We start from the raw sequence: 18,473 nt of genomic DNA on the forward strand, positions 1-18,473 counted from the left end.
GGATAATACACACTCCAGCACAGCAGGTGGCGCTGTGCACCTGGAACGCTAGTTGGACCCGCCATAAAGTGAAGAAGAAGAAGACTCCGGAAGTAGAGGAAGCCGAGGACTACTATTGAGTTGTCGGTAAGTTATTAAGTCTTCAAGTCTCAGCTTTTTATCTTTCATCACTTTTTTATATTTTGTGGCCGTGCACATGAAGTTAGAATGTAACTTGTCCACGATGGCGACCAGGAGAAGTCATGTTTGTACAAGGTGCTTTAAACACCGCCGTGCTAGCTCAAGCTAACTTTAGCCTCTTCAAAGTGTTACGTTATTTCTTTATTTCTATATTTATATATTTTTTTATTTCTTTATATCTATATTTCTTTATTTATTTATTTGTATATTTACATTTAAAACATTTCTTTATTTTTATGTTTCTTTATTACTATATTTCAGAGGTGTGGACTCGAGTCACATGACTTGGACTCGAGTCAGACTCGGGTCATGAATTTGATGACTTTAGACTCGACTTGACAAAATGTAAAAAGACTTGCGACTCGACTTAGACTCGAGTCATGAATTTGATGACTTTAGACTCGACTTGACAAAATGTAAAAAGACTTGCGACTCGACTTAGACTCGAGTCATGAATTTGATGACTTTAGACTCGACTTGACAAAATGTAAAAAGACTTGCGACTCGACTTAGACTCGAGTCATGAATTTGATGACTTTAGACTCGACTTGACAAAATGTAAAAAGACTTGCGACTCGACTTAGACTCGAGTCATGAATTTGATGACTTTAGTCTCGACTTGACAAAATGTAAAAAGACTTGCGACTCGACTTAGACTCGAGTCATGAATTTGATGACTTTAGACTCGACTTGACAAAATGTAAAAAGACTTGCGACTCGACTTAGACTCGAGTCATGAATTTGATGACTTTAGTCTCGACTTGACAAAATGTAAAAAGACTTGCGACTCGACTTAGACTTTAACATCAATGACTTGTGACTTGACTTGGACTTGAGCCTTTTGACTTGACATGACTTGCTACTTTCCCCAAAACCCAACGATTAAAAAGTTATTCAGGAGCGCTCCGTATCTGTCCATGTCTGTTAGCGTATTTTTAAAAAATTTTTAAAGGTTTATTTATAAATTTCAACAATTACAAACAGTATGGGAGTGTGAATGTTGTCTGTCTATCTGTGTTGGCCCTGCGATGAGGTGGTGACTTGTCCAGGGTGTACCCCGCCTTCCGCCCGATTGTAGCTGAGATAGGCGCCAGCGCCCCCCGCGACCCCACAAGGGAATAACCGGTAGAAAATGGATGGATGGAAGTCAAACAACAATATAAAACATTATAAGTGAAGTGAAGTGAAGGAGTGTGAATGTTGTCTGTCTATCTGTGTTGGCCCTGCGATGAGGTGGCGACTTGTCCAGGGTGTACCCCGCCTTCCGCCCGATTGTAGCTGAGATAGACGCCAGCGCCCCCCGCGACCCCACAAGGGAATAACCGGTAGAAAATGGATGGATGGAAGTCAAACAACAATATAAAACATTATAAGTGAAGTGAAGTGAAGTGAATTATATTTATATAGCGCTTTTTCTCTAGGGACTCAAAGCGCTTTACATAGTGAAACCCAATATCTAATTTTTACATTTAAACCAGTGTGGGTGGCACTGGGAGCAGGTGGGTAAAGTGTCTTGCCCAAGGACACAATGGCAGTGACTAGGATGGTGGAAGCGGGATTCGAACCTGCAACCCTCAAGTTGCTGGCACGGCCGCTCTACCAACCGAGCTATACCGCCCATAAAACATTATGAAAACAGTACAAAACAGCGCCAGGGGGTTGTAAGTTCAAAATAATAAAAATAGAATACAAAAAATATATATATATATAATAAACAAAATGCAAAGCCGTAGGCTTATTCAGATTCATCAAACAACTTTAAATTTGGAACACAGCATCATGGTTTTCACAGCTTTTTTGTTGTTAGAGGTAGAGAGCGTTTTAATGTAAAGTTCCAGATCTTTTTTAAAAGCCACAAAAGATAGGACGGGTATTAAGAAACTTACATTTATGAATATAAAACTTAGCCAATAAAATAATGAGGTTGCAAAGGTAGAATTCCTTTTCAAATTTTTGTTCATACAGTGTAAAACCAAAAATCACATCTTTAATCAATCAATGTTTATTTATATAGCCCCAAATCACAAATGTCTCAAAGGACTGCACAAATCATTACGACTACAACATCCTCGGAAGAACCCACAAAAGGGCAAGGAAAACTCACACCCAGTGGGCAGGGAGAATTCACATTCAGTGGGACGCCAGTGACAATGCTGACTATAAGAAACCATGGAGAGGACCTCAGATGTGGGCAACCCCCCCCCTCTAGGGGACCGAAAGCAATGGATGTCGAGCGGGTCTAACATGATACTGTGAAAGTTCAATCCATAGTGGCTCCAACACAGCCGCGAGAGTTCAGTTCAAAGCGGATCCAAAACAGCAGCGAGAGTCCCGTCCACAGGAAACCATCCCAAGCGGAGGCGGATCAGCAGCGTAGAGATGTCCCCAACCGATACACAGGCGAGCGGTCCATCCTGGGTCTCGACTCTGGACAGCCAGTACTTCATCCATGGTCATCGGACCGGACCCCCTCCACAAGGGAGGGGAGACATAGGAGAAAGAAAAGAAGCGGCAGATCAACTGGTCTAAAAAGGAGGTCTATTTAAAGGCTAGAGTATACAGATGAGTTTTAAGGTGAGACTTAAATGCTTCTACTGAGGTAGCATCTCGAACTGTTACCGGGAGGGCATTCCAGAGTACTGGAGCCCGAACGGAAAACGCTCTATAGCCCGCAGACTTTTTTTTGGGCTCTAGGAATCACTAATAAACCGGAGTCTTTTGAACGCAGATTTCTTGCCGGGACATATGGTACAATACAATCGGCAAGATAGGCTGGAGCTAGACCGTGTAGTATTTTATACGTAAGTAGTAAAACCTTAGTCACATCTTAAGTGCACAGGAAGCCAGTGCAGGTGAGCCAGTATAGGTATATATGTATGTATATATGTATATAAAGGTATATACAGTATAGGTATGTATATATGTATATACAGTATAGGTATATATGTATGTATATATGTATATAAAGGATATATACAGTATAGGTATATATGTATGTATATATGTATATAAAGGTATATACAGTATAGGTATATATGTATGTATATATGTATATAAAGGTATATACAGTATAGGTATATATGTATGTATATATGTATATAAAGGTATATACAGTATAGGTATATATGTATGTATATAAAGGTATATACAGTATAGGTATATATGTATGTATATATGTATATAAAGGATATATACAGTATAGGTATATATGTATGTATATATGTATATAAAGGTATATACAGTATAGGTATATATGTATGTATATATGTATATAAAGGTATATACAGTACAGGCGTAATATGATCAAACTTTCTTGTTCTTGTCAAAAGTCTAGCAGCCGCATTTTGTACCAACTGTAATCTTTTGAAGGTAGTCATGGGGAGACCCGAAAATAATACGTTACAGTAATCGAGACGAGACGTAACAAACGCATGGATAATGATCTTTAAAGTAAAGCACAAATTTGTCATAAATATTGTCCAGGATGAAGCGACAGATGCCCTGCCATAGTGATCGAGTGTTTTCACAAGTCCAAAACAAGTGGTTGACAGTCTCTGGGTGCATGTTCGGTGGCCATGTACTGCTTGCCTGTGTATCGGCTGGGGACATCTCTGCGCTGCTGATCCGCCTCCGCTTGGGATGGTTTCCTGCTGGCTCCGCTGTGAACGGGACTCTCGCTGCTGTGTTGGATCCGCTTTGGACTGGACTCTCGCGACTGTGTTGGATCCATTATGGATTGAACTTTCACAGTATCATGTTAGACCCGCTCGACATCCATTGCTTTCCTCCTCTCCAAGGTTCTCATAGTCATCATTGTCACCGACGTCCCACTGGGTGTGAGTTTTTCCTTGCCCTTATGTGGGCCTACCGAGGATGTCGTAGTGGTTTGTGCAGCCCTTTGAGACACTAGTAATTTAGGGCTATATAAGTAAACATTGATTGATTGATTGATTGATATTATCCCGACCAGGGGCGTCACTAGACCTAATACTGGGGCACACCTGGGGCACAAATAATTCATGTGAGCGTGCAAAGCGCGCAAGCAAAAACATTTTTAGCACTTATTTATCATAAAAAATACATAAATAGTGCTTTAAACTATGAAATCATATCAGATGATGTTGTATGGATCTTTGATGAACCACCTGAAATTAACTCATGCATTTGACCTACTTGTGCACTTTTTTTTACTCCAGACTTCTAAACTGCTACTGGTAAAAGCAAAAAGGAAGAGCAATGAATCTTTCTGAAATATTTATTGCAGTAATCATCTGCAAATTTAACATCTACAAAAGTAAAACAAAAAATAAAGCAGCCCTACATCTCTGGGTTCTTTTATATTATTTAATTTCCATTTATGGCAAATGTGGCTAATCCTATTTCAGATACACAAAACTATAAAATATACACAAAACAATAAAGCCACAGTAGTAGAATAAATGAACAACTGTTGTGTGTCTGTTCAGGGAATCATTTTCTGAGAAGTAAACTGTAACGTCTCCTTTTCATTTTTGCAAAGTGGTCAATCACTCTGGACAGACATGGAAATATTACAGTAACTGTTATACAGTTGACCAGTGGTTCCCAACTGCTGGGTCGCGACATGAAAGTGGATTGTGTGTCATTTTCAGTCAGATGTGTGCATGAAAAAAAAAAGTTTAGGGAGAAAAAAATCTAATTGTGGAAACAAAACCAGATTATTTTAGCCTTTTTTCTAGTGACTTTTAGTGAGTATTTTAGCAAAAGGAAAACCGACTAAAAAGTTGGAGGAGGACTCAGGACAGACATGGAAATATATTTAAAAAAAATCTAAATGGGGCAACAAAACCCGATATTTTCAGCCATCTTTCTGAAAACAAATACAGAAATGTTACTATTTTTTCTGGAAACAAAACCAGATGCTTTAGCTGTAGCCATTTTTCTGGTGACAAAACAAGATTATTTTAGTCAAAGTCGCACCGATTAACAAGACAAGTCTATTTTTCTGTGAAATAAACTTGAATGATTTAAAAATGTGGCTCACGACTTGATGATATGGAAAAATGTTTTTCTTCCTGAAGATAAAACCATTTGAGAAGCACTCAACTCACACATGCTGACTCCAAATCCTCATTGATGCAGAACCAGCAGACAATAACCAACATTATGTTTCATGTTCATTGGAAATTCCCCCGACAGCTCGTACTGCAAATGAATATGTTTGTCTTGATACAAGGAAGAACGTTAGCTAACTTAGCATCAACTTAAGACAATGATGTTGCCTAGCTAGCGAGGACTTCACTTACATCTCTCATTCCTGCTGCGGGCGAATAACTTTCTTAAATCCATCTAGGAGTTACAGTTTGAGTCAAATCAAAATCAAAATATTGTAATTAACAAATTGTTGTTGGCTAACGTCACCTACCTCACGCAGTGATTCGAATCCCCCCTCTCTCTCAACCGAAGTCTCGATCCACACGTGAATAAATTACCATATTAAGTAGCCATGTGCTCACTGTTTCGTGGAGTGAATACAGTAGCAATCAATTACCATACTAAGTAGTATGTACGCTGTTGTCTATGTTATGTAGACTTAAAACTTTGAAGCGTTTTTTTTTTTTTATTGGTGAAATTTTTACTGGGGCACTACAGCTCAACAGTGGGGCACGTGCCCCAGTGAAATATGTCTGGCGACGCCCCTGGTCCCGACTACAAATGAATAGATTTACATAAGTATTTAATACATTTTTTGACATTTTTTGCGCCCATTGATTTGCAAAATGTGCACCACACATTATTCAAATATATAGCTGGAAGCAGTTTGCAAAAAGATTGCGCATCATACAAATTTGCATAAGGCGGTTGTGCATTTTGCAAATTGCTCACATTGGTATTGTGCCTACAACATTGCTTCCAGAGTGTAAACAGAGCCATGGCCGGTCCAGAGCTCCTGCTGGACTCCAGTATCCGTTTGTGGGTGGTGCTGCCCATCGTGGTCATCACCTTCCTGGTGGGGGTCATTCGCCATTACGTCACTCAGCTGCTGCACAGCGACAAGAAGGTGGACTTGGAGCAGGTGTCTGACAGGTGAGCCTTCTCAAGTGCAACACTGCTGACACCACTTCAGGCAAAACTGTCCAGAAGCACCAAACTAATAAAGGTTTCTTTTAGCCAATATGTCAATAGTCAACAATGTAAGTGGAATGATGACTCAGCACACAGGTGCGATACTCAAAGGTACGTTGGGCGTGTCTATTCCTCACATCTTTAGCTAATTAGATTCGATTAGATAGTACTTTATTTATTCCGTCAGGAAAATTACAATTTTCAGCACAATCCCATTCAAGATCAGACAAACATTACAGGGAGACAGAACAGGATCGCTGACGGGTCTGCCGGCTTCCATGGGCCCCTGTGAATGAATATAGACAAAGTTTAGCTGACTTTGGCTGAAATAATTGTTAAATCTGCACTATATTGCCAAAAGTATTTGGCCACCTGCCTTGACTCACATATGAAGTTGAAGTGCCATACCATTCCTAACCCACAGGGTTCAATAAGACCTTCTGCAGCTATTACAGCTTCAACTCTTCTGTGTGATTTTCATTGATTGATTGAAACTTGTATTAGTAGATTGCACAGTACAGTACATATTCCCTACAATTGACCACTAAATGGTAACACCCCAATAAGTTTTTCAACTTGTTTAAGTCCACGTTAATCAAATCATGGTACACATATATACTATCAGCATAATACAGTCATCACACAGGTTAATAATCATAGTATATACCTTGAATTAGTTACATCAAGGGTGCCCATTACGTCGATCGCGAGCTACCAGTCGACCGCGGGGGGTGTGTCAGTCGATCTCCAGCCGGGCTTTTAAAAAAAATAGACCTAAAAATTAGTGATCATCAATCTTCACCAAGACGTCACTTAAATGACATTCACGGTACCGGAGGGTCTTGTGAGATGACGCTGGCTGCTGCAAGATCATTATTATGAAAATATGACCCGAGAGGAAGGCGAGAAACACTTTTTATTTCAACAGACTCTCGCGCCGTCCCTTCCGTCAAAACTCTAAAGGCCGACTGCACATTTCCTATCTTCACAATAAAAGCCCTGCTTCATGCTGCCTGCGCTAACTAAATACAGAGTCTCGGAAAACTGGCGTGCACAAGCGATCCCTCAGAAAGCCGGCGTGCACATCACTTGTGCACGCCAGCTTTCCGAGACTCTTATTTTGTTAGCGCAGGCAGCATGAAGCAGGGCTTTTATTGTGAAGATAGGAAATGTGCAGTCGGCCTTTAGAGTTTTGACGGAAGGGACGGCGCGAAAGTCTGTTGAAATAAAAAGTGTTTCTCGCCTTCCTCTCTGTCATTTTTTCATAATAATGAACTGGCAGCAGCCAGCGTCATCTCACAAGACCCTCGGGTGCCGTGAATGTCAATCAAGCAAGCTACGGAATTTGCCGCCAAGGTTTTTCTTGTAAAGTGTATGGAAGCTGGATGAATTAGATGCCAAAAACCAACCACCTTCATGTGGTATTGTACAGAAAGGACCACTTTTTTTCTCCTCCATTTGAAAATGTGGGCGTTATCATCATTACTGTCTGATTCCAATCAATGCAAGTCATCAGAATCAGGTAATACACCAACTTATATTCTTGTCTTCGTGAAAGAAAGACATCTATATGTGTTACACATGCTTGTATTATCATTAAACACATTTAACTTGTTTACAAAAATGTCTCTTTCATAAATAAATAAATATAAATGATATATATAAATGAGGTAGATCCCCTCAAGTTGGTCATTTGAAAAGTAGCTCGCCTGCAGAAAAAGTGTGGGCACCCCTGAGTTACATTATTTAGAATCCATGGGGTGGGATGAGGAGGGTTTGGTTGATATCAGTACTTCAGTCATCAACAATTGCATCATCAGAGAAATGGACATTGAAACAGTGTCGGTCTTACTTAGTAGGATATGTACAGCCAGCAGAGAACATAGTGAGTTCAGATAGCATAAGAACAAGTATATACATTAGAAATACATTTGATTATTTACTTTAGGTTATTTACAATCCGGGGAGATTGGATGTGAATGGAGGAGGGTGTTAGTAAAGGGTTATAGTTGAGCGCTTTTGAAGGAGGATAGAGATGCACTTACTTTTCCACCTGTTGGGAGTGCATTCCACATTGATGTGGCATAGAAAGAGAATGACTTAAGACCTTTGTTAGATGGGAATCTGGGTTTAACTTGCTTTGTGGAGCTCCCCCTGGTGTTGTGGTTATTGCAGTCATTTACGTTTGACATGTACGTGGTTATCAGGATTTTATAGACTAGGCTCAGTGCAAGTTGTTTTACTCTGTCCTCCACCCTGAGCCAGCCCACTTTGGAGTAGTAGGTGTGATCTGCGGTGGAGGTCTAGAAGTAACCTGACTAGCTTGTTCTGGGATGTTTGGAGTCTAGATTTGAGGGTTTTGGAGGTGCTGGGGTACCAGGACATGCAAGCATAGTGGAAAAAGGGTTGAATGAGATTTCCTGCTAGAATCTTCATGGTGCTTTTGTTGACCAGAGAGGGGTTTTTGTACAGAGATTTTGTTCGTTGGTTGACCTTTTTGATGCCCTTTGTTGCCAATTTTTGACAGGAAAGATTGGCCTCTAGAATGGAACCTAGGTAGGTGATCTCATCTTTCCTGGTGATAACAATGTCACCCACTTTTATAGTGACTTTTAAGAAGGTTAATGTGGGACCCAAATAGGATGGATTCCCGTTTACCTAAGTGTATGGATAGCCAGGTGCAAATATTAAGGAGTTCAGCACTGAGGATTTGTTCCACCTGTGACTTGTCCTTGCCGGATACCAGCAGGGCCGAGTCATCTGCAAACAGGAACAATTCACAGTGCCATGCTGATGGCATGTCATTTACTTATATTAGGAACAGTAAAAGTCCTAGTATACTGCCTTGGGGGACTCCACAGTTTACTGAGAGGGGAGGGGACACCTCTACCACCTGTTTCCTCCCCTCCAAGTAAGATTGCTTCCAGCTCCATGAGGTTTTATCAAATCTGATTGCTCTGAGCTTATCCAACAGTATAGCGTGGTTTATAGGAATTGGACCATTCTTCCAAAAGTGCCTTGGTGAGGTCACACACTGATGGTGGAGAAGGGCTGGCTCTCGGTCTCCGTTCCAATTCATCCCAAAAGTGTTCTATGTGGTTCAGGTCAGGACTCTGTGCAGGCCTGTCAAGTTCATCCACACCAGACTCTGTCATCCATGTCTTTATGGACCTTGCTTTGTGCACTGGTGCACAGTCATTATGGAAGAGGAAGCAGCCCCGCTGTATGTAAGAAGGTGCACTTGCTGTCTGTGAGGAGAGACACGAAAGAGCGAGGAGAGCCTGTAGTGTAACGCCAGCAGCTAAAAGCAACTGTGTGAGAACATATACTCCAATATCACAATATAGTCATTTTCTATAACGCACAAACAATCCAATATATTCCATATATCGCCCAGCCCGACTTTAAATCAACACTCGTTTGTCTCAAGGTTCCACTCCTTAGAACAAGAATGGACTTCCAAAATTATTTCTCTAAATCATGCTCTTAAACTGAAGAAATTACCAACAAAAGTATATGGTGTTTATAATGTGATGTAATAGGAATTCAATGGTATCATGTCTGAATGCAGCTGAGATAGGCTCCAGCACCCCCCGTGACCCCAAAAGGGACAAGTAGTAGAAAGTTGATGGATGGATGATAAACCGCCATAAAATTCCAGATGTTTAGTAATACCTTTTTACATTTTTAATTACAGAAAAACTGAAAACATTTTAGGCAACACTGCTTACTTCCTGGAAAAGGAGTCACAGCAGCGCACTGACGTTTTTTGGTGTGAAAAATGGTAGAAAGAAGCTACTACTTTTCCCTCATTACTGTAGAGAAGAGAGAGAAGAGAATTATATTTATATAGCGCTTTTCTCTAGTGACTCAAAGTGCTTTACATAGTGAAACCCAATATCTAAGTTACATTTAAACCAGTGTGGGTGGCACTGGGAGCAGGTGGGTAAAGTGTCTTGCCCAAGGACACAACGGCAGTGACTAGGATGGCGGAAGCGGGAATCGAACCTGCAACCCTCAAGTTGCTGGCACGGCCGCTCTACCAACCGAGCTATGCCGCCCCGGCAACACTGTAGAATTGTTGTACTGTAATTAATAACTTTGTTGGCCTAAATAAATAACCATCCATCCATTTTCTACCGCTTGTCCTGTTCGGGGTCGCAGGGTGTGCTGGAGCCTACCTCAGCTGCATTCGGGCGGAAGAAATGGACTCATTTCATAAAGCAAAAATGTTACTGAAATAAATATCGAACATCTTACACTGCATTGTTTTCCCTGATGAAATAAGGAGGTTTGGACATTTTTTTTTTGCCATCAACACATTCTCCTTCAATTGTCAGCGTTGATGGGCTCATATTGCCCATCTCAACTACCACAACCAGACATTAGGCTTTGTCATCATCATTCTTTACTCCTAACTTGTTACTTTGAGGAACTGTGTAGATATTGTGCAAACATTGTGTATGAACACACAACACGTTTCTTGTCTTTCAGTCAGGTGCTCCTGCGCAGTCGCATCCTGCGAGAGAATGGCAAATACATCCCCAGACAGGTCAGACATTATCACACAGCTAGCACCTTTTCACCACTTTGCCATCTTGGATGTCAAGGAAAAGCTAGCATCCTGTTGTGGTGGATAACTTCCCACAAGATAATGTTGTTCCCCGAAGTCAGGGGTCGGGAACCTTTTTGGCTGAGAGAGCCATAAAAGCCAAATATTTTAAAAATGTATTTCCGTGAGAGCCATGTTATATTTAGGTGATACTTTGATATGGGGAACATATTCACCATTAATTAGTTGCTTATTAACATGCAAATTCGTAACATATTGGCTCTTAATTAGTCATTTTTAAGTACTTATTAATGCCTTTTTCGGCATGGCCTTGTTTTACAAGCAGTAGGGGTCAAATATATTGTACATACAAACACACATATACTAACACAACACACACCGTTACTCATACATACAAACGTCCATACATTGGTACCTACGCTCCCACGTACATCAATCAATCAATCAATCAATCAATGTTTACTTATATAGCCCTAAATCACTAGTGTCTCAAAGGGCTGCACAAACCACTACGACATCCTCGGTAGGCCCACATAAGGGCAAGGAAAACTCACACCCAGTGGGACATCGGTGACAATGATGACTATGAGAACCTTGGAGAGGAGGAAAGCAATGGATGTCGAGCGGGTCTAACGTGATACTGTGAGAGTTCAATCCATAATGGATCCAACACAGTCGCGAGAGTCCAGTCCAAAGCGGATCCAACACAGCAGCGAGAGTCCCGTTCACAGCGGAGCCAGCAGGAAACCATCCCAAGCGGAGGCGGATCAGCAGCGCAGAGATGTCCCCAGCCGATACACAGGCAAGCAGTACATGGCCACCGGATCGGACCGGACCCCCTCCACAAGGGAGAGTGGGACATAGAAGAAAAAGAAAAGAAACGGCAGATCAACTGGTCTAAAAAGGGAGTCTATTTAAAGGCTATAGTATACAAATGAGTTTTAAGGTGAGACTTAAATGTTTCTACTGAGGTGGCATCTCGAACTGTTACCGGGAGGGCATTCCAGAGTACTGGAGCCCGAAATGAAAACGCTCTATAGCCCGCAGACTTTTTTTTGGCTTTGGGAATCACTAATAAGCCGGAGTCCTTTGAACGCAGATTTCTTGCCGGGACATATGGTACAATACAATCAGCAAGATAGGATGGAGCTAGACCGTGTAGTATTTTATACGTAAGTAGTAAAACCTTAAAGTCACATCTTAAGTGCACAGGAAGCCAGTGCAGGTGAGCCAGTATAGGTATATATGTATGTATATATGTATATAAAGGTATATACAGTATAGGTATATATGTATGTATATATGTATATAAAGGTATATACAGTATAGGTATATATGTATGTATATATGTATATAAAGGTATATACAGTATAGGAATATATGTATGTATATATGTATATAAAGGTATATACAGTATAGGTATATATGTATGTATATATGTATATAAAGGTATATACAGTACAGGCGTAATATGATCAAACTTTCTTGTTCTTGTCAAAAGTCTAGCAGCCGCATTTTGTACCAACTGTAATCTTTTAATGCTAGACATGGGGAGACCCGAAAATAATACGTTACAGTAGACGAGGCGAGACGTAACAAACGCATGGATAATGATCTCAGCGTCTTTAGTGGACAGAATGGAGCGAATTTTAGCGATATTACGGAGATGAAAGAAGGCCGTTTTAGTAACGCTTTTAATGTGTGCCTCAAAGGAGAGAGTTGGGTCGAAGATAATACCCAGATTCTTTACCGTGTCGCCTTGTTTAATTGTTTGGTTGTCAAATGTTAGAGTTGTATTATTAAATAGAGTTCGGTGTCTAGCAGGACCGATAATCAGCATTTCCGTTTTTTTGGCGTTGAGTTGAAAAGTTAGCGGACATCCATTGTTTAATTTCATTAAGACACGCCTCCAGCTGACTACAATCCGGCGTGTTGGTCAGCTTTAGGGGCATGTAGAGTTGGGTGTCATACACAAATACAGTACATATCTACATACTCCAAGTCCGTCCATCCACGCGCACATTCACGGTACGAACATACATATACTGTACACATACATTCACTGTACAAACATGCATATACACATTCTGTTCATATACAAGTACATATACATACATACACTCATGCACATAATCATGTTTCATCAAACATATATCAATGCTGTTGCCCTAGGGTAAACTGGGTAACACAAGGCATATTGACAGAGCTTAAACCATTGTTACTATAACAATCTACAAGATTAATATAGGTTGCCTCTCTCTCTTCCCTTTCATCTTTCGGTATTCCTTCTTCTTTTTTCCTTTTTTATTTTATTTTTTTTAAATGATCTTTCTAGCTATCATTATGTATACGTGTCGTTGCATTTGAACAACTTTATTGTTGATAATAGAGGTAATCTATTGGTTTTGTTCATGATCAATAGCGCTTTTTCTATTGGTATTTGTATTGCTCCAGTTTTAGTGTAAAAATGCTCATTGTCATTACTATATTATTTATTTCACTAACTGCTTATTTGCTATCACTTTTACGATCATATTTGTACATATTATGTATGTGCTGGTGTTGTTCTATTGTTGTTGTTGTGATTGTTGTATTTGCTGTTGTTGTTTTTGTCTCTCTGTCTAATCCCCCTCTTATCCCCACAATTTCCCCCTCTGTCTTCCTTTTTTTCTCTTTCTATCCCCTCCTGCTCCGGCCCGGCTGCACCAAATGATAATATAAATACATTTAATAAAGTCACATTCGAATAAGACAACAAGAGAAGTATCTTACACTTCTCTTTTGTAAAGTAAATCTGAACAGCCGATATGGGCATCTACATCAACTATATGATTTGCCTGAGAAGCTGGAAAGAACATAAAAAAAATTTACAAGCAGTAAGCCATTAACTAAGAGTCTTCCCTTATAACCTCAGAATTATTGCTTATTAGTACCCCTAACCTTTACATGGTCCCCTAGTGTCCAAATAACTCTTAAGTCTTTGTTACTTAGAATATGTTCCCCGTACTAAAGTGTTACCGATATTTTTTAACACTGAATACAACTAAAAGTGCGCATTTTTAAGTTAGATTAACATTTTTAGAGTATAATAAGTCTCTTATTCTTTTTAATAACATTGTTATTCTGAAGCTAAGAAAAATTAAATGAAATACTTTTTACCATTAATGCGACTTCTTGGATTGATGGAATAAAAAGCATGAGAATGTTGTTTTTAACCCTGTGATTACCAGCGGAATCAATTATTACTTATCGTGTTAAGCAATGTCAGCTAAGATTTATCTGAGAGCCAGGTGCAGTCATCAAAAGAGCCACATCTGGCTCTAGAGCCATAGGTTCCCTACCCCTGCCCTAAGTAATGGTCCTCATCTTGCCAGCGTGACTAACTTGTAGTTGACAGAGGTAGTGTTGCCATAAGTAGTTGCTGGACGGATGGTGGCAACATGAATGGATGGATGATGACAACATGAATCCTGATGGGTGGATGGTGGCAACATGAATGGATGGATGATGACAACATGAATCATGATGGGTGGATGGTGGCAACATGAATGGATGGATGATGACAACACGAATCATGATGGGTGGATGGTGGCAACATGAATGGATGGATGGTGGCAACATGAATGGATGGATGTGGCAACATGAATGGATGGATGATGACAACACGAATCGTGATGGGTGGATGGTGGCAACATGAATGGATGGATGGTGGCAACATGAATGGATGGATGGTGGCAACATGAATGGATGGATGATGACAACACGAATCATGATGGGTGGATGGTGGCAACATGAATGGATGGATGGTGGCAACATGAATGGATGGATGATGACAACACAAATCGTGATGGGTGAATGGTGGCAACATGAATGGATGGATGGTGGCAACATGAATGGATGGATGGTGGCAACATGAATGGATGGATGATGACAACACGAATCATGATGGGTGGATGGTGGCAACATGAATGGATGGATGGTGGCAAAATGAATGGATGGATGATGACAACACGAATCGTGATGGGTGGATGGTGGCAACATGAATGGATGGATGGTGGCAACATGAATGGATGGATGATGACAACACGAATCGTGATGGGTGGATGGTGGCAACATGAATGGATGGATGGTGGCAACATGAATGGATGGATGATGACAACACGAATCGTGATGGGTGAATGGTGGCAACATGAATGGATGGATGGTGGCAACACGAATCGTGATGGGTGGATGGTGGCAACATGAATGGATGGATGGTGGCAACATGAATGGATGGATGATGACAACACGAATCGTGATGGGTGGATGGTGGCAACATGAATGGGTGGATGGTGGCAACATGAATGGATGGATGATGACAACACGAATCGTGATGGGTGAATGGTGGCAACATGAATGGATGGATGGTGGCAACATGAATAGATGGATGGTGGCAACACGAATCGTGATGGGTGGATGGTGGCAACATGAATGGATGGATGGTGGCAACATGAATGGATGGATGATGACAACACGAATCGTGATGGGTGGATGGTGGCAACATGAATGGATGGATGGTGGCAACATGAATGGATGGATGATGACAACACGAATCGTGATGGGTGGATGGTGGCAACATGAATGGATGGATGGTGGCAACATGAATGGATGGATGGTGGCAACATGAATGGATGGATGATGACAACACGAATCATGATGGGTGGATGGTGGCAACATGAATGGATGGATGGTGGCAACATGAATGGATGGATGATGACAACACGAATCGTGATGGGTGGATGGTGGCAACATGAATGGATGGATGGTGGCAACATGAATAGATGGATGGTGGCAACATGAATCGTGATGGGTGGATGGTGGCAACATGAATGGATGGATGGTGGCAACATGAATGGATGGATGATGACAACACGAATCGTGATGGGTGGATGGTGGCAACATGAATGGGTGGATGGTGGCAACATGAATGGATGGATGGTGGCAACATGAATGGATGGATGATGACGACACGAATCGTGATGGGTGGATGGTGGCAACATGAATGGATGGATGGTGGCAACATGAATGGATGGATGGTGGCAACATGAATGGATGGATGATGACAACACGAATCGTGATGGGTGGATGGTGGCAACATGAATGGATGGATGTGGCAACATGAATGGGTGGATGGTGGCAACATGAATGGATGGATGGTGGCAACATGAATGGATGGATGATGACAACACGAATCGTGATGGGTGGATGGTGGCAACATGAATGGATGAATGATGATAACATTAATCGTGATGGATGGATGGTGACAACATGAATGTGTGCTCACAGTCGTTCACCATGAGGAAACATTACTTCAACGATGCAGAGACAGGATTCTTCAAGAAGGTCAAGAGGAAGGTCGTCCCCAAAAACCCCATGACAGGTGAGTGAGTGTATGCTCATGTGACAGGTGAGTGTGATGTGACAGGTGAGTGTGTGCTCATGTGACAGGTGTGTGTGTGCTCATGTGTCAGGTGAGTGTGATGTGACAGGTGAGTCTGTGCTCATGTGACAGGTGTGTGCTCATGTGACAGGTGAGTGTGTGCTCATGTGACAGGTGTGTGCTCATGTGACAGGTGAGTGTGTGCTCATGTGACAGGTGAGTGTGATGTGACAGGTGAGTCTGTGCTCATGTGACAGGTGTGTGCTCATGTGACAGGTGAGTGTGTGCTCATGTGACAGGTGTGTGCTCATGTGACAGGTGAGTGTGTGCTCATGTGTCAGGTGAGTGTGATGTGACAGGTGAGTCTGTGCTCATGTGACAGGTGTGTGCTCATGTGACAGGTGTGTGCTCATGTGACAGGTGTGTGCTCATGTGACAGGTGAGTGTGTGCTCATGTGACAGGTGTGTGCTCATGTGACAGGTGAGTGTGTGCTCATGTGTCAGGTGAGTGTGATGTGACAGGTGAGTGTGTGCTCATGTGACAGGTGTGTGCTCATGTGACAGGTGAGTGTGTGCTCATGTGACAGGTGAGTGTGTGCTCATGTGACAGGTGTGTGCTCATGTGACAGGTGTGTGCGTGCTCATGTGACAGGTGTGTGCTCATGTGACAGGTGTGTGCTCATGTGACAGGTGAGTGTGTGCTCATGTGACAGGTGTGTGTGTGCTCATGTGACAGGTGAGTGTGTGCTCATGTGACAGGTGTGTGCGTGCTCATGTGACAGGTGTGTGCTCATGTGACAGGTGAGTGTGTGCTCATGTGACAGGTGTGTGTGTGCTCATGTGACAGGTGTGTGCTCATGTGACAGGTGAGTGTGTGCTCATGTGACAGGTGAGTGTGTGTGTTGCAAAACAGCAGCATGCTGACAGACATGATGAAAGGTGTGTGTGAAGGGACAGGTGTGTGTGTGTGTGTGTGTGTGTGTGTGTGTGTGTGTGTGTGTGTGTGTGTGTGTGTGTGTGTGTGTGTGTGTGTGTTGCAGACAGCAGCATGCTGACAGACATGATGAAAGGTGTGTGTGTGTGAAGTGACAGGTGTGTGTGTGTTGCAGACAGCAGCATGCTGACAGACATGATGAAAGGTGTGTGTGTGTGTGTGTTGCAGACAGCAGCATGCTGACGGACATGATGAAAGGTGTGTGTGTGTGTGAAGTGACAGGTGTGTGTGTGTGTTGCAGACAGCAGCATGCTGACAGACATGATGAAAGGTGTGTGTGTGTGTGAAGTGACAGGTGTGTGTGTGTGTTGCAGACAGCAGCATGCTGACGGACATGATGAAAGGTGTGTGTGTGTGTGAAGTGACAGGTGTGTGTGTGTGTTGCAGACAGCAGCATGCTGACAGACATGATGAAAGGTGTGTGTGAAGGGACAGGTGTGTGTGTGTGAAGTGACAGGTGTGTGTGTGTGTTGCAGACAGCAGCATGCTGACAGACATGATGAAAGGTGTGTGTGTGTGTGTGTGTTGCAGACAACAGCATGCTGACGGACATGATGAAAGGTGTGTGTGTGTGTGTGTGAAGTGACAGGTGTGTGTGTGTGTTGCAGACAGCAGCATGCTGACAGACATGATGAAAGGTGTGTGTGAAGGGACAGGTGTGTGTGTGTGTGTGAAGTGACAGGTGTGTGTGTGTTGCAGACAGCAGCATGCTGACAGACATGATGAAAGGTGTGTGTGTGTGTGTGTTGCAGACAACAGCATGCTGACGGACATGATGAAAGGTGTGTGTGTGTGAAGTGACAGGTGTGTGTGTGTGTGTGTGTGTGTGTTGCAGACAGCAGCATGCTGACAGACATGATGAAAGGTGTGTGTGTGTGTGTGAAGTGACAGGTGTGTGTGTGTGTGTGTTGCAGACAGCAGCATGCTGACAGACATGATGAAAGGCAACCTGACCAACGTTCTCCCCATGATTGTGATTGGAGGATGGATCAACTGGGCCTTCTCTGGATTTGTCATAAGTCAGTTGGTCACATGACATGGGCGGAGCTTAGATCATGACATCATAACTCCACTCTCCTCCTCCAGCCAAGGTTCCTTTCCCTCTGACTCTGAGGTTCAAACCCATGTTGCAGCGTGGCATCGACCTGCTGACGCTGGATGCCTCCTGGTGAGTGACCTGCAGGTGTGTGTGTGTGTGTGTG

At 42.2% G+C, this 18,473-nt stretch overlaps 1 protein-coding gene across 3 annotated transcripts in view; it reads left to right on the forward strand.

Moving 5' to 3' along the window:
- The window catches only part of LOC133554021 (ER membrane protein complex subunit 3-like), a 38,583-nt gene continuing 20,110 nt past the window's right edge, over window positions 1–18,473 (forward strand). For 2 of the 3 annotated variants that reach the window (XM_061902349.1, XM_061902347.1), the window contains exons 1-6: window positions 1–126; window positions 6,077–6,246; window positions 10,780–10,837; window positions 16,184–16,277; window positions 18,186–18,290; window positions 18,358–18,439. In XM_061902349.1, the coding sequence (XP_061758333.1) occupies window positions 6,092–6,246; window positions 10,780–10,837; window positions 16,184–16,277; window positions 18,186–18,290; window positions 18,358–18,439 (494 nt within the window). In that variant the 5' untranslated portion in view covers window positions 1–126; window positions 6,077–6,091. Of the gene's footprint in view, window positions 256–6,076; window positions 6,247–10,779; window positions 10,838–16,183; window positions 16,278–18,185; window positions 18,291–18,357; window positions 18,440–18,473 lie in introns of all 3 variants that reach the window. The other variant, XM_061902348.1, reaches the window with a different exon arrangement.

Source organism: Nerophis ophidion, linkage group LG06, assembly GCF_033978795.1.
Source record: "Nerophis ophidion isolate RoL-2023_Sa linkage group LG06, RoL_Noph_v1.0, whole genome shotgun sequence".
Classification (NCBI taxonomy): Eukaryota; Metazoa; Chordata; class Actinopteri; order Syngnathiformes; family Syngnathidae; genus Nerophis; species Nerophis ophidion.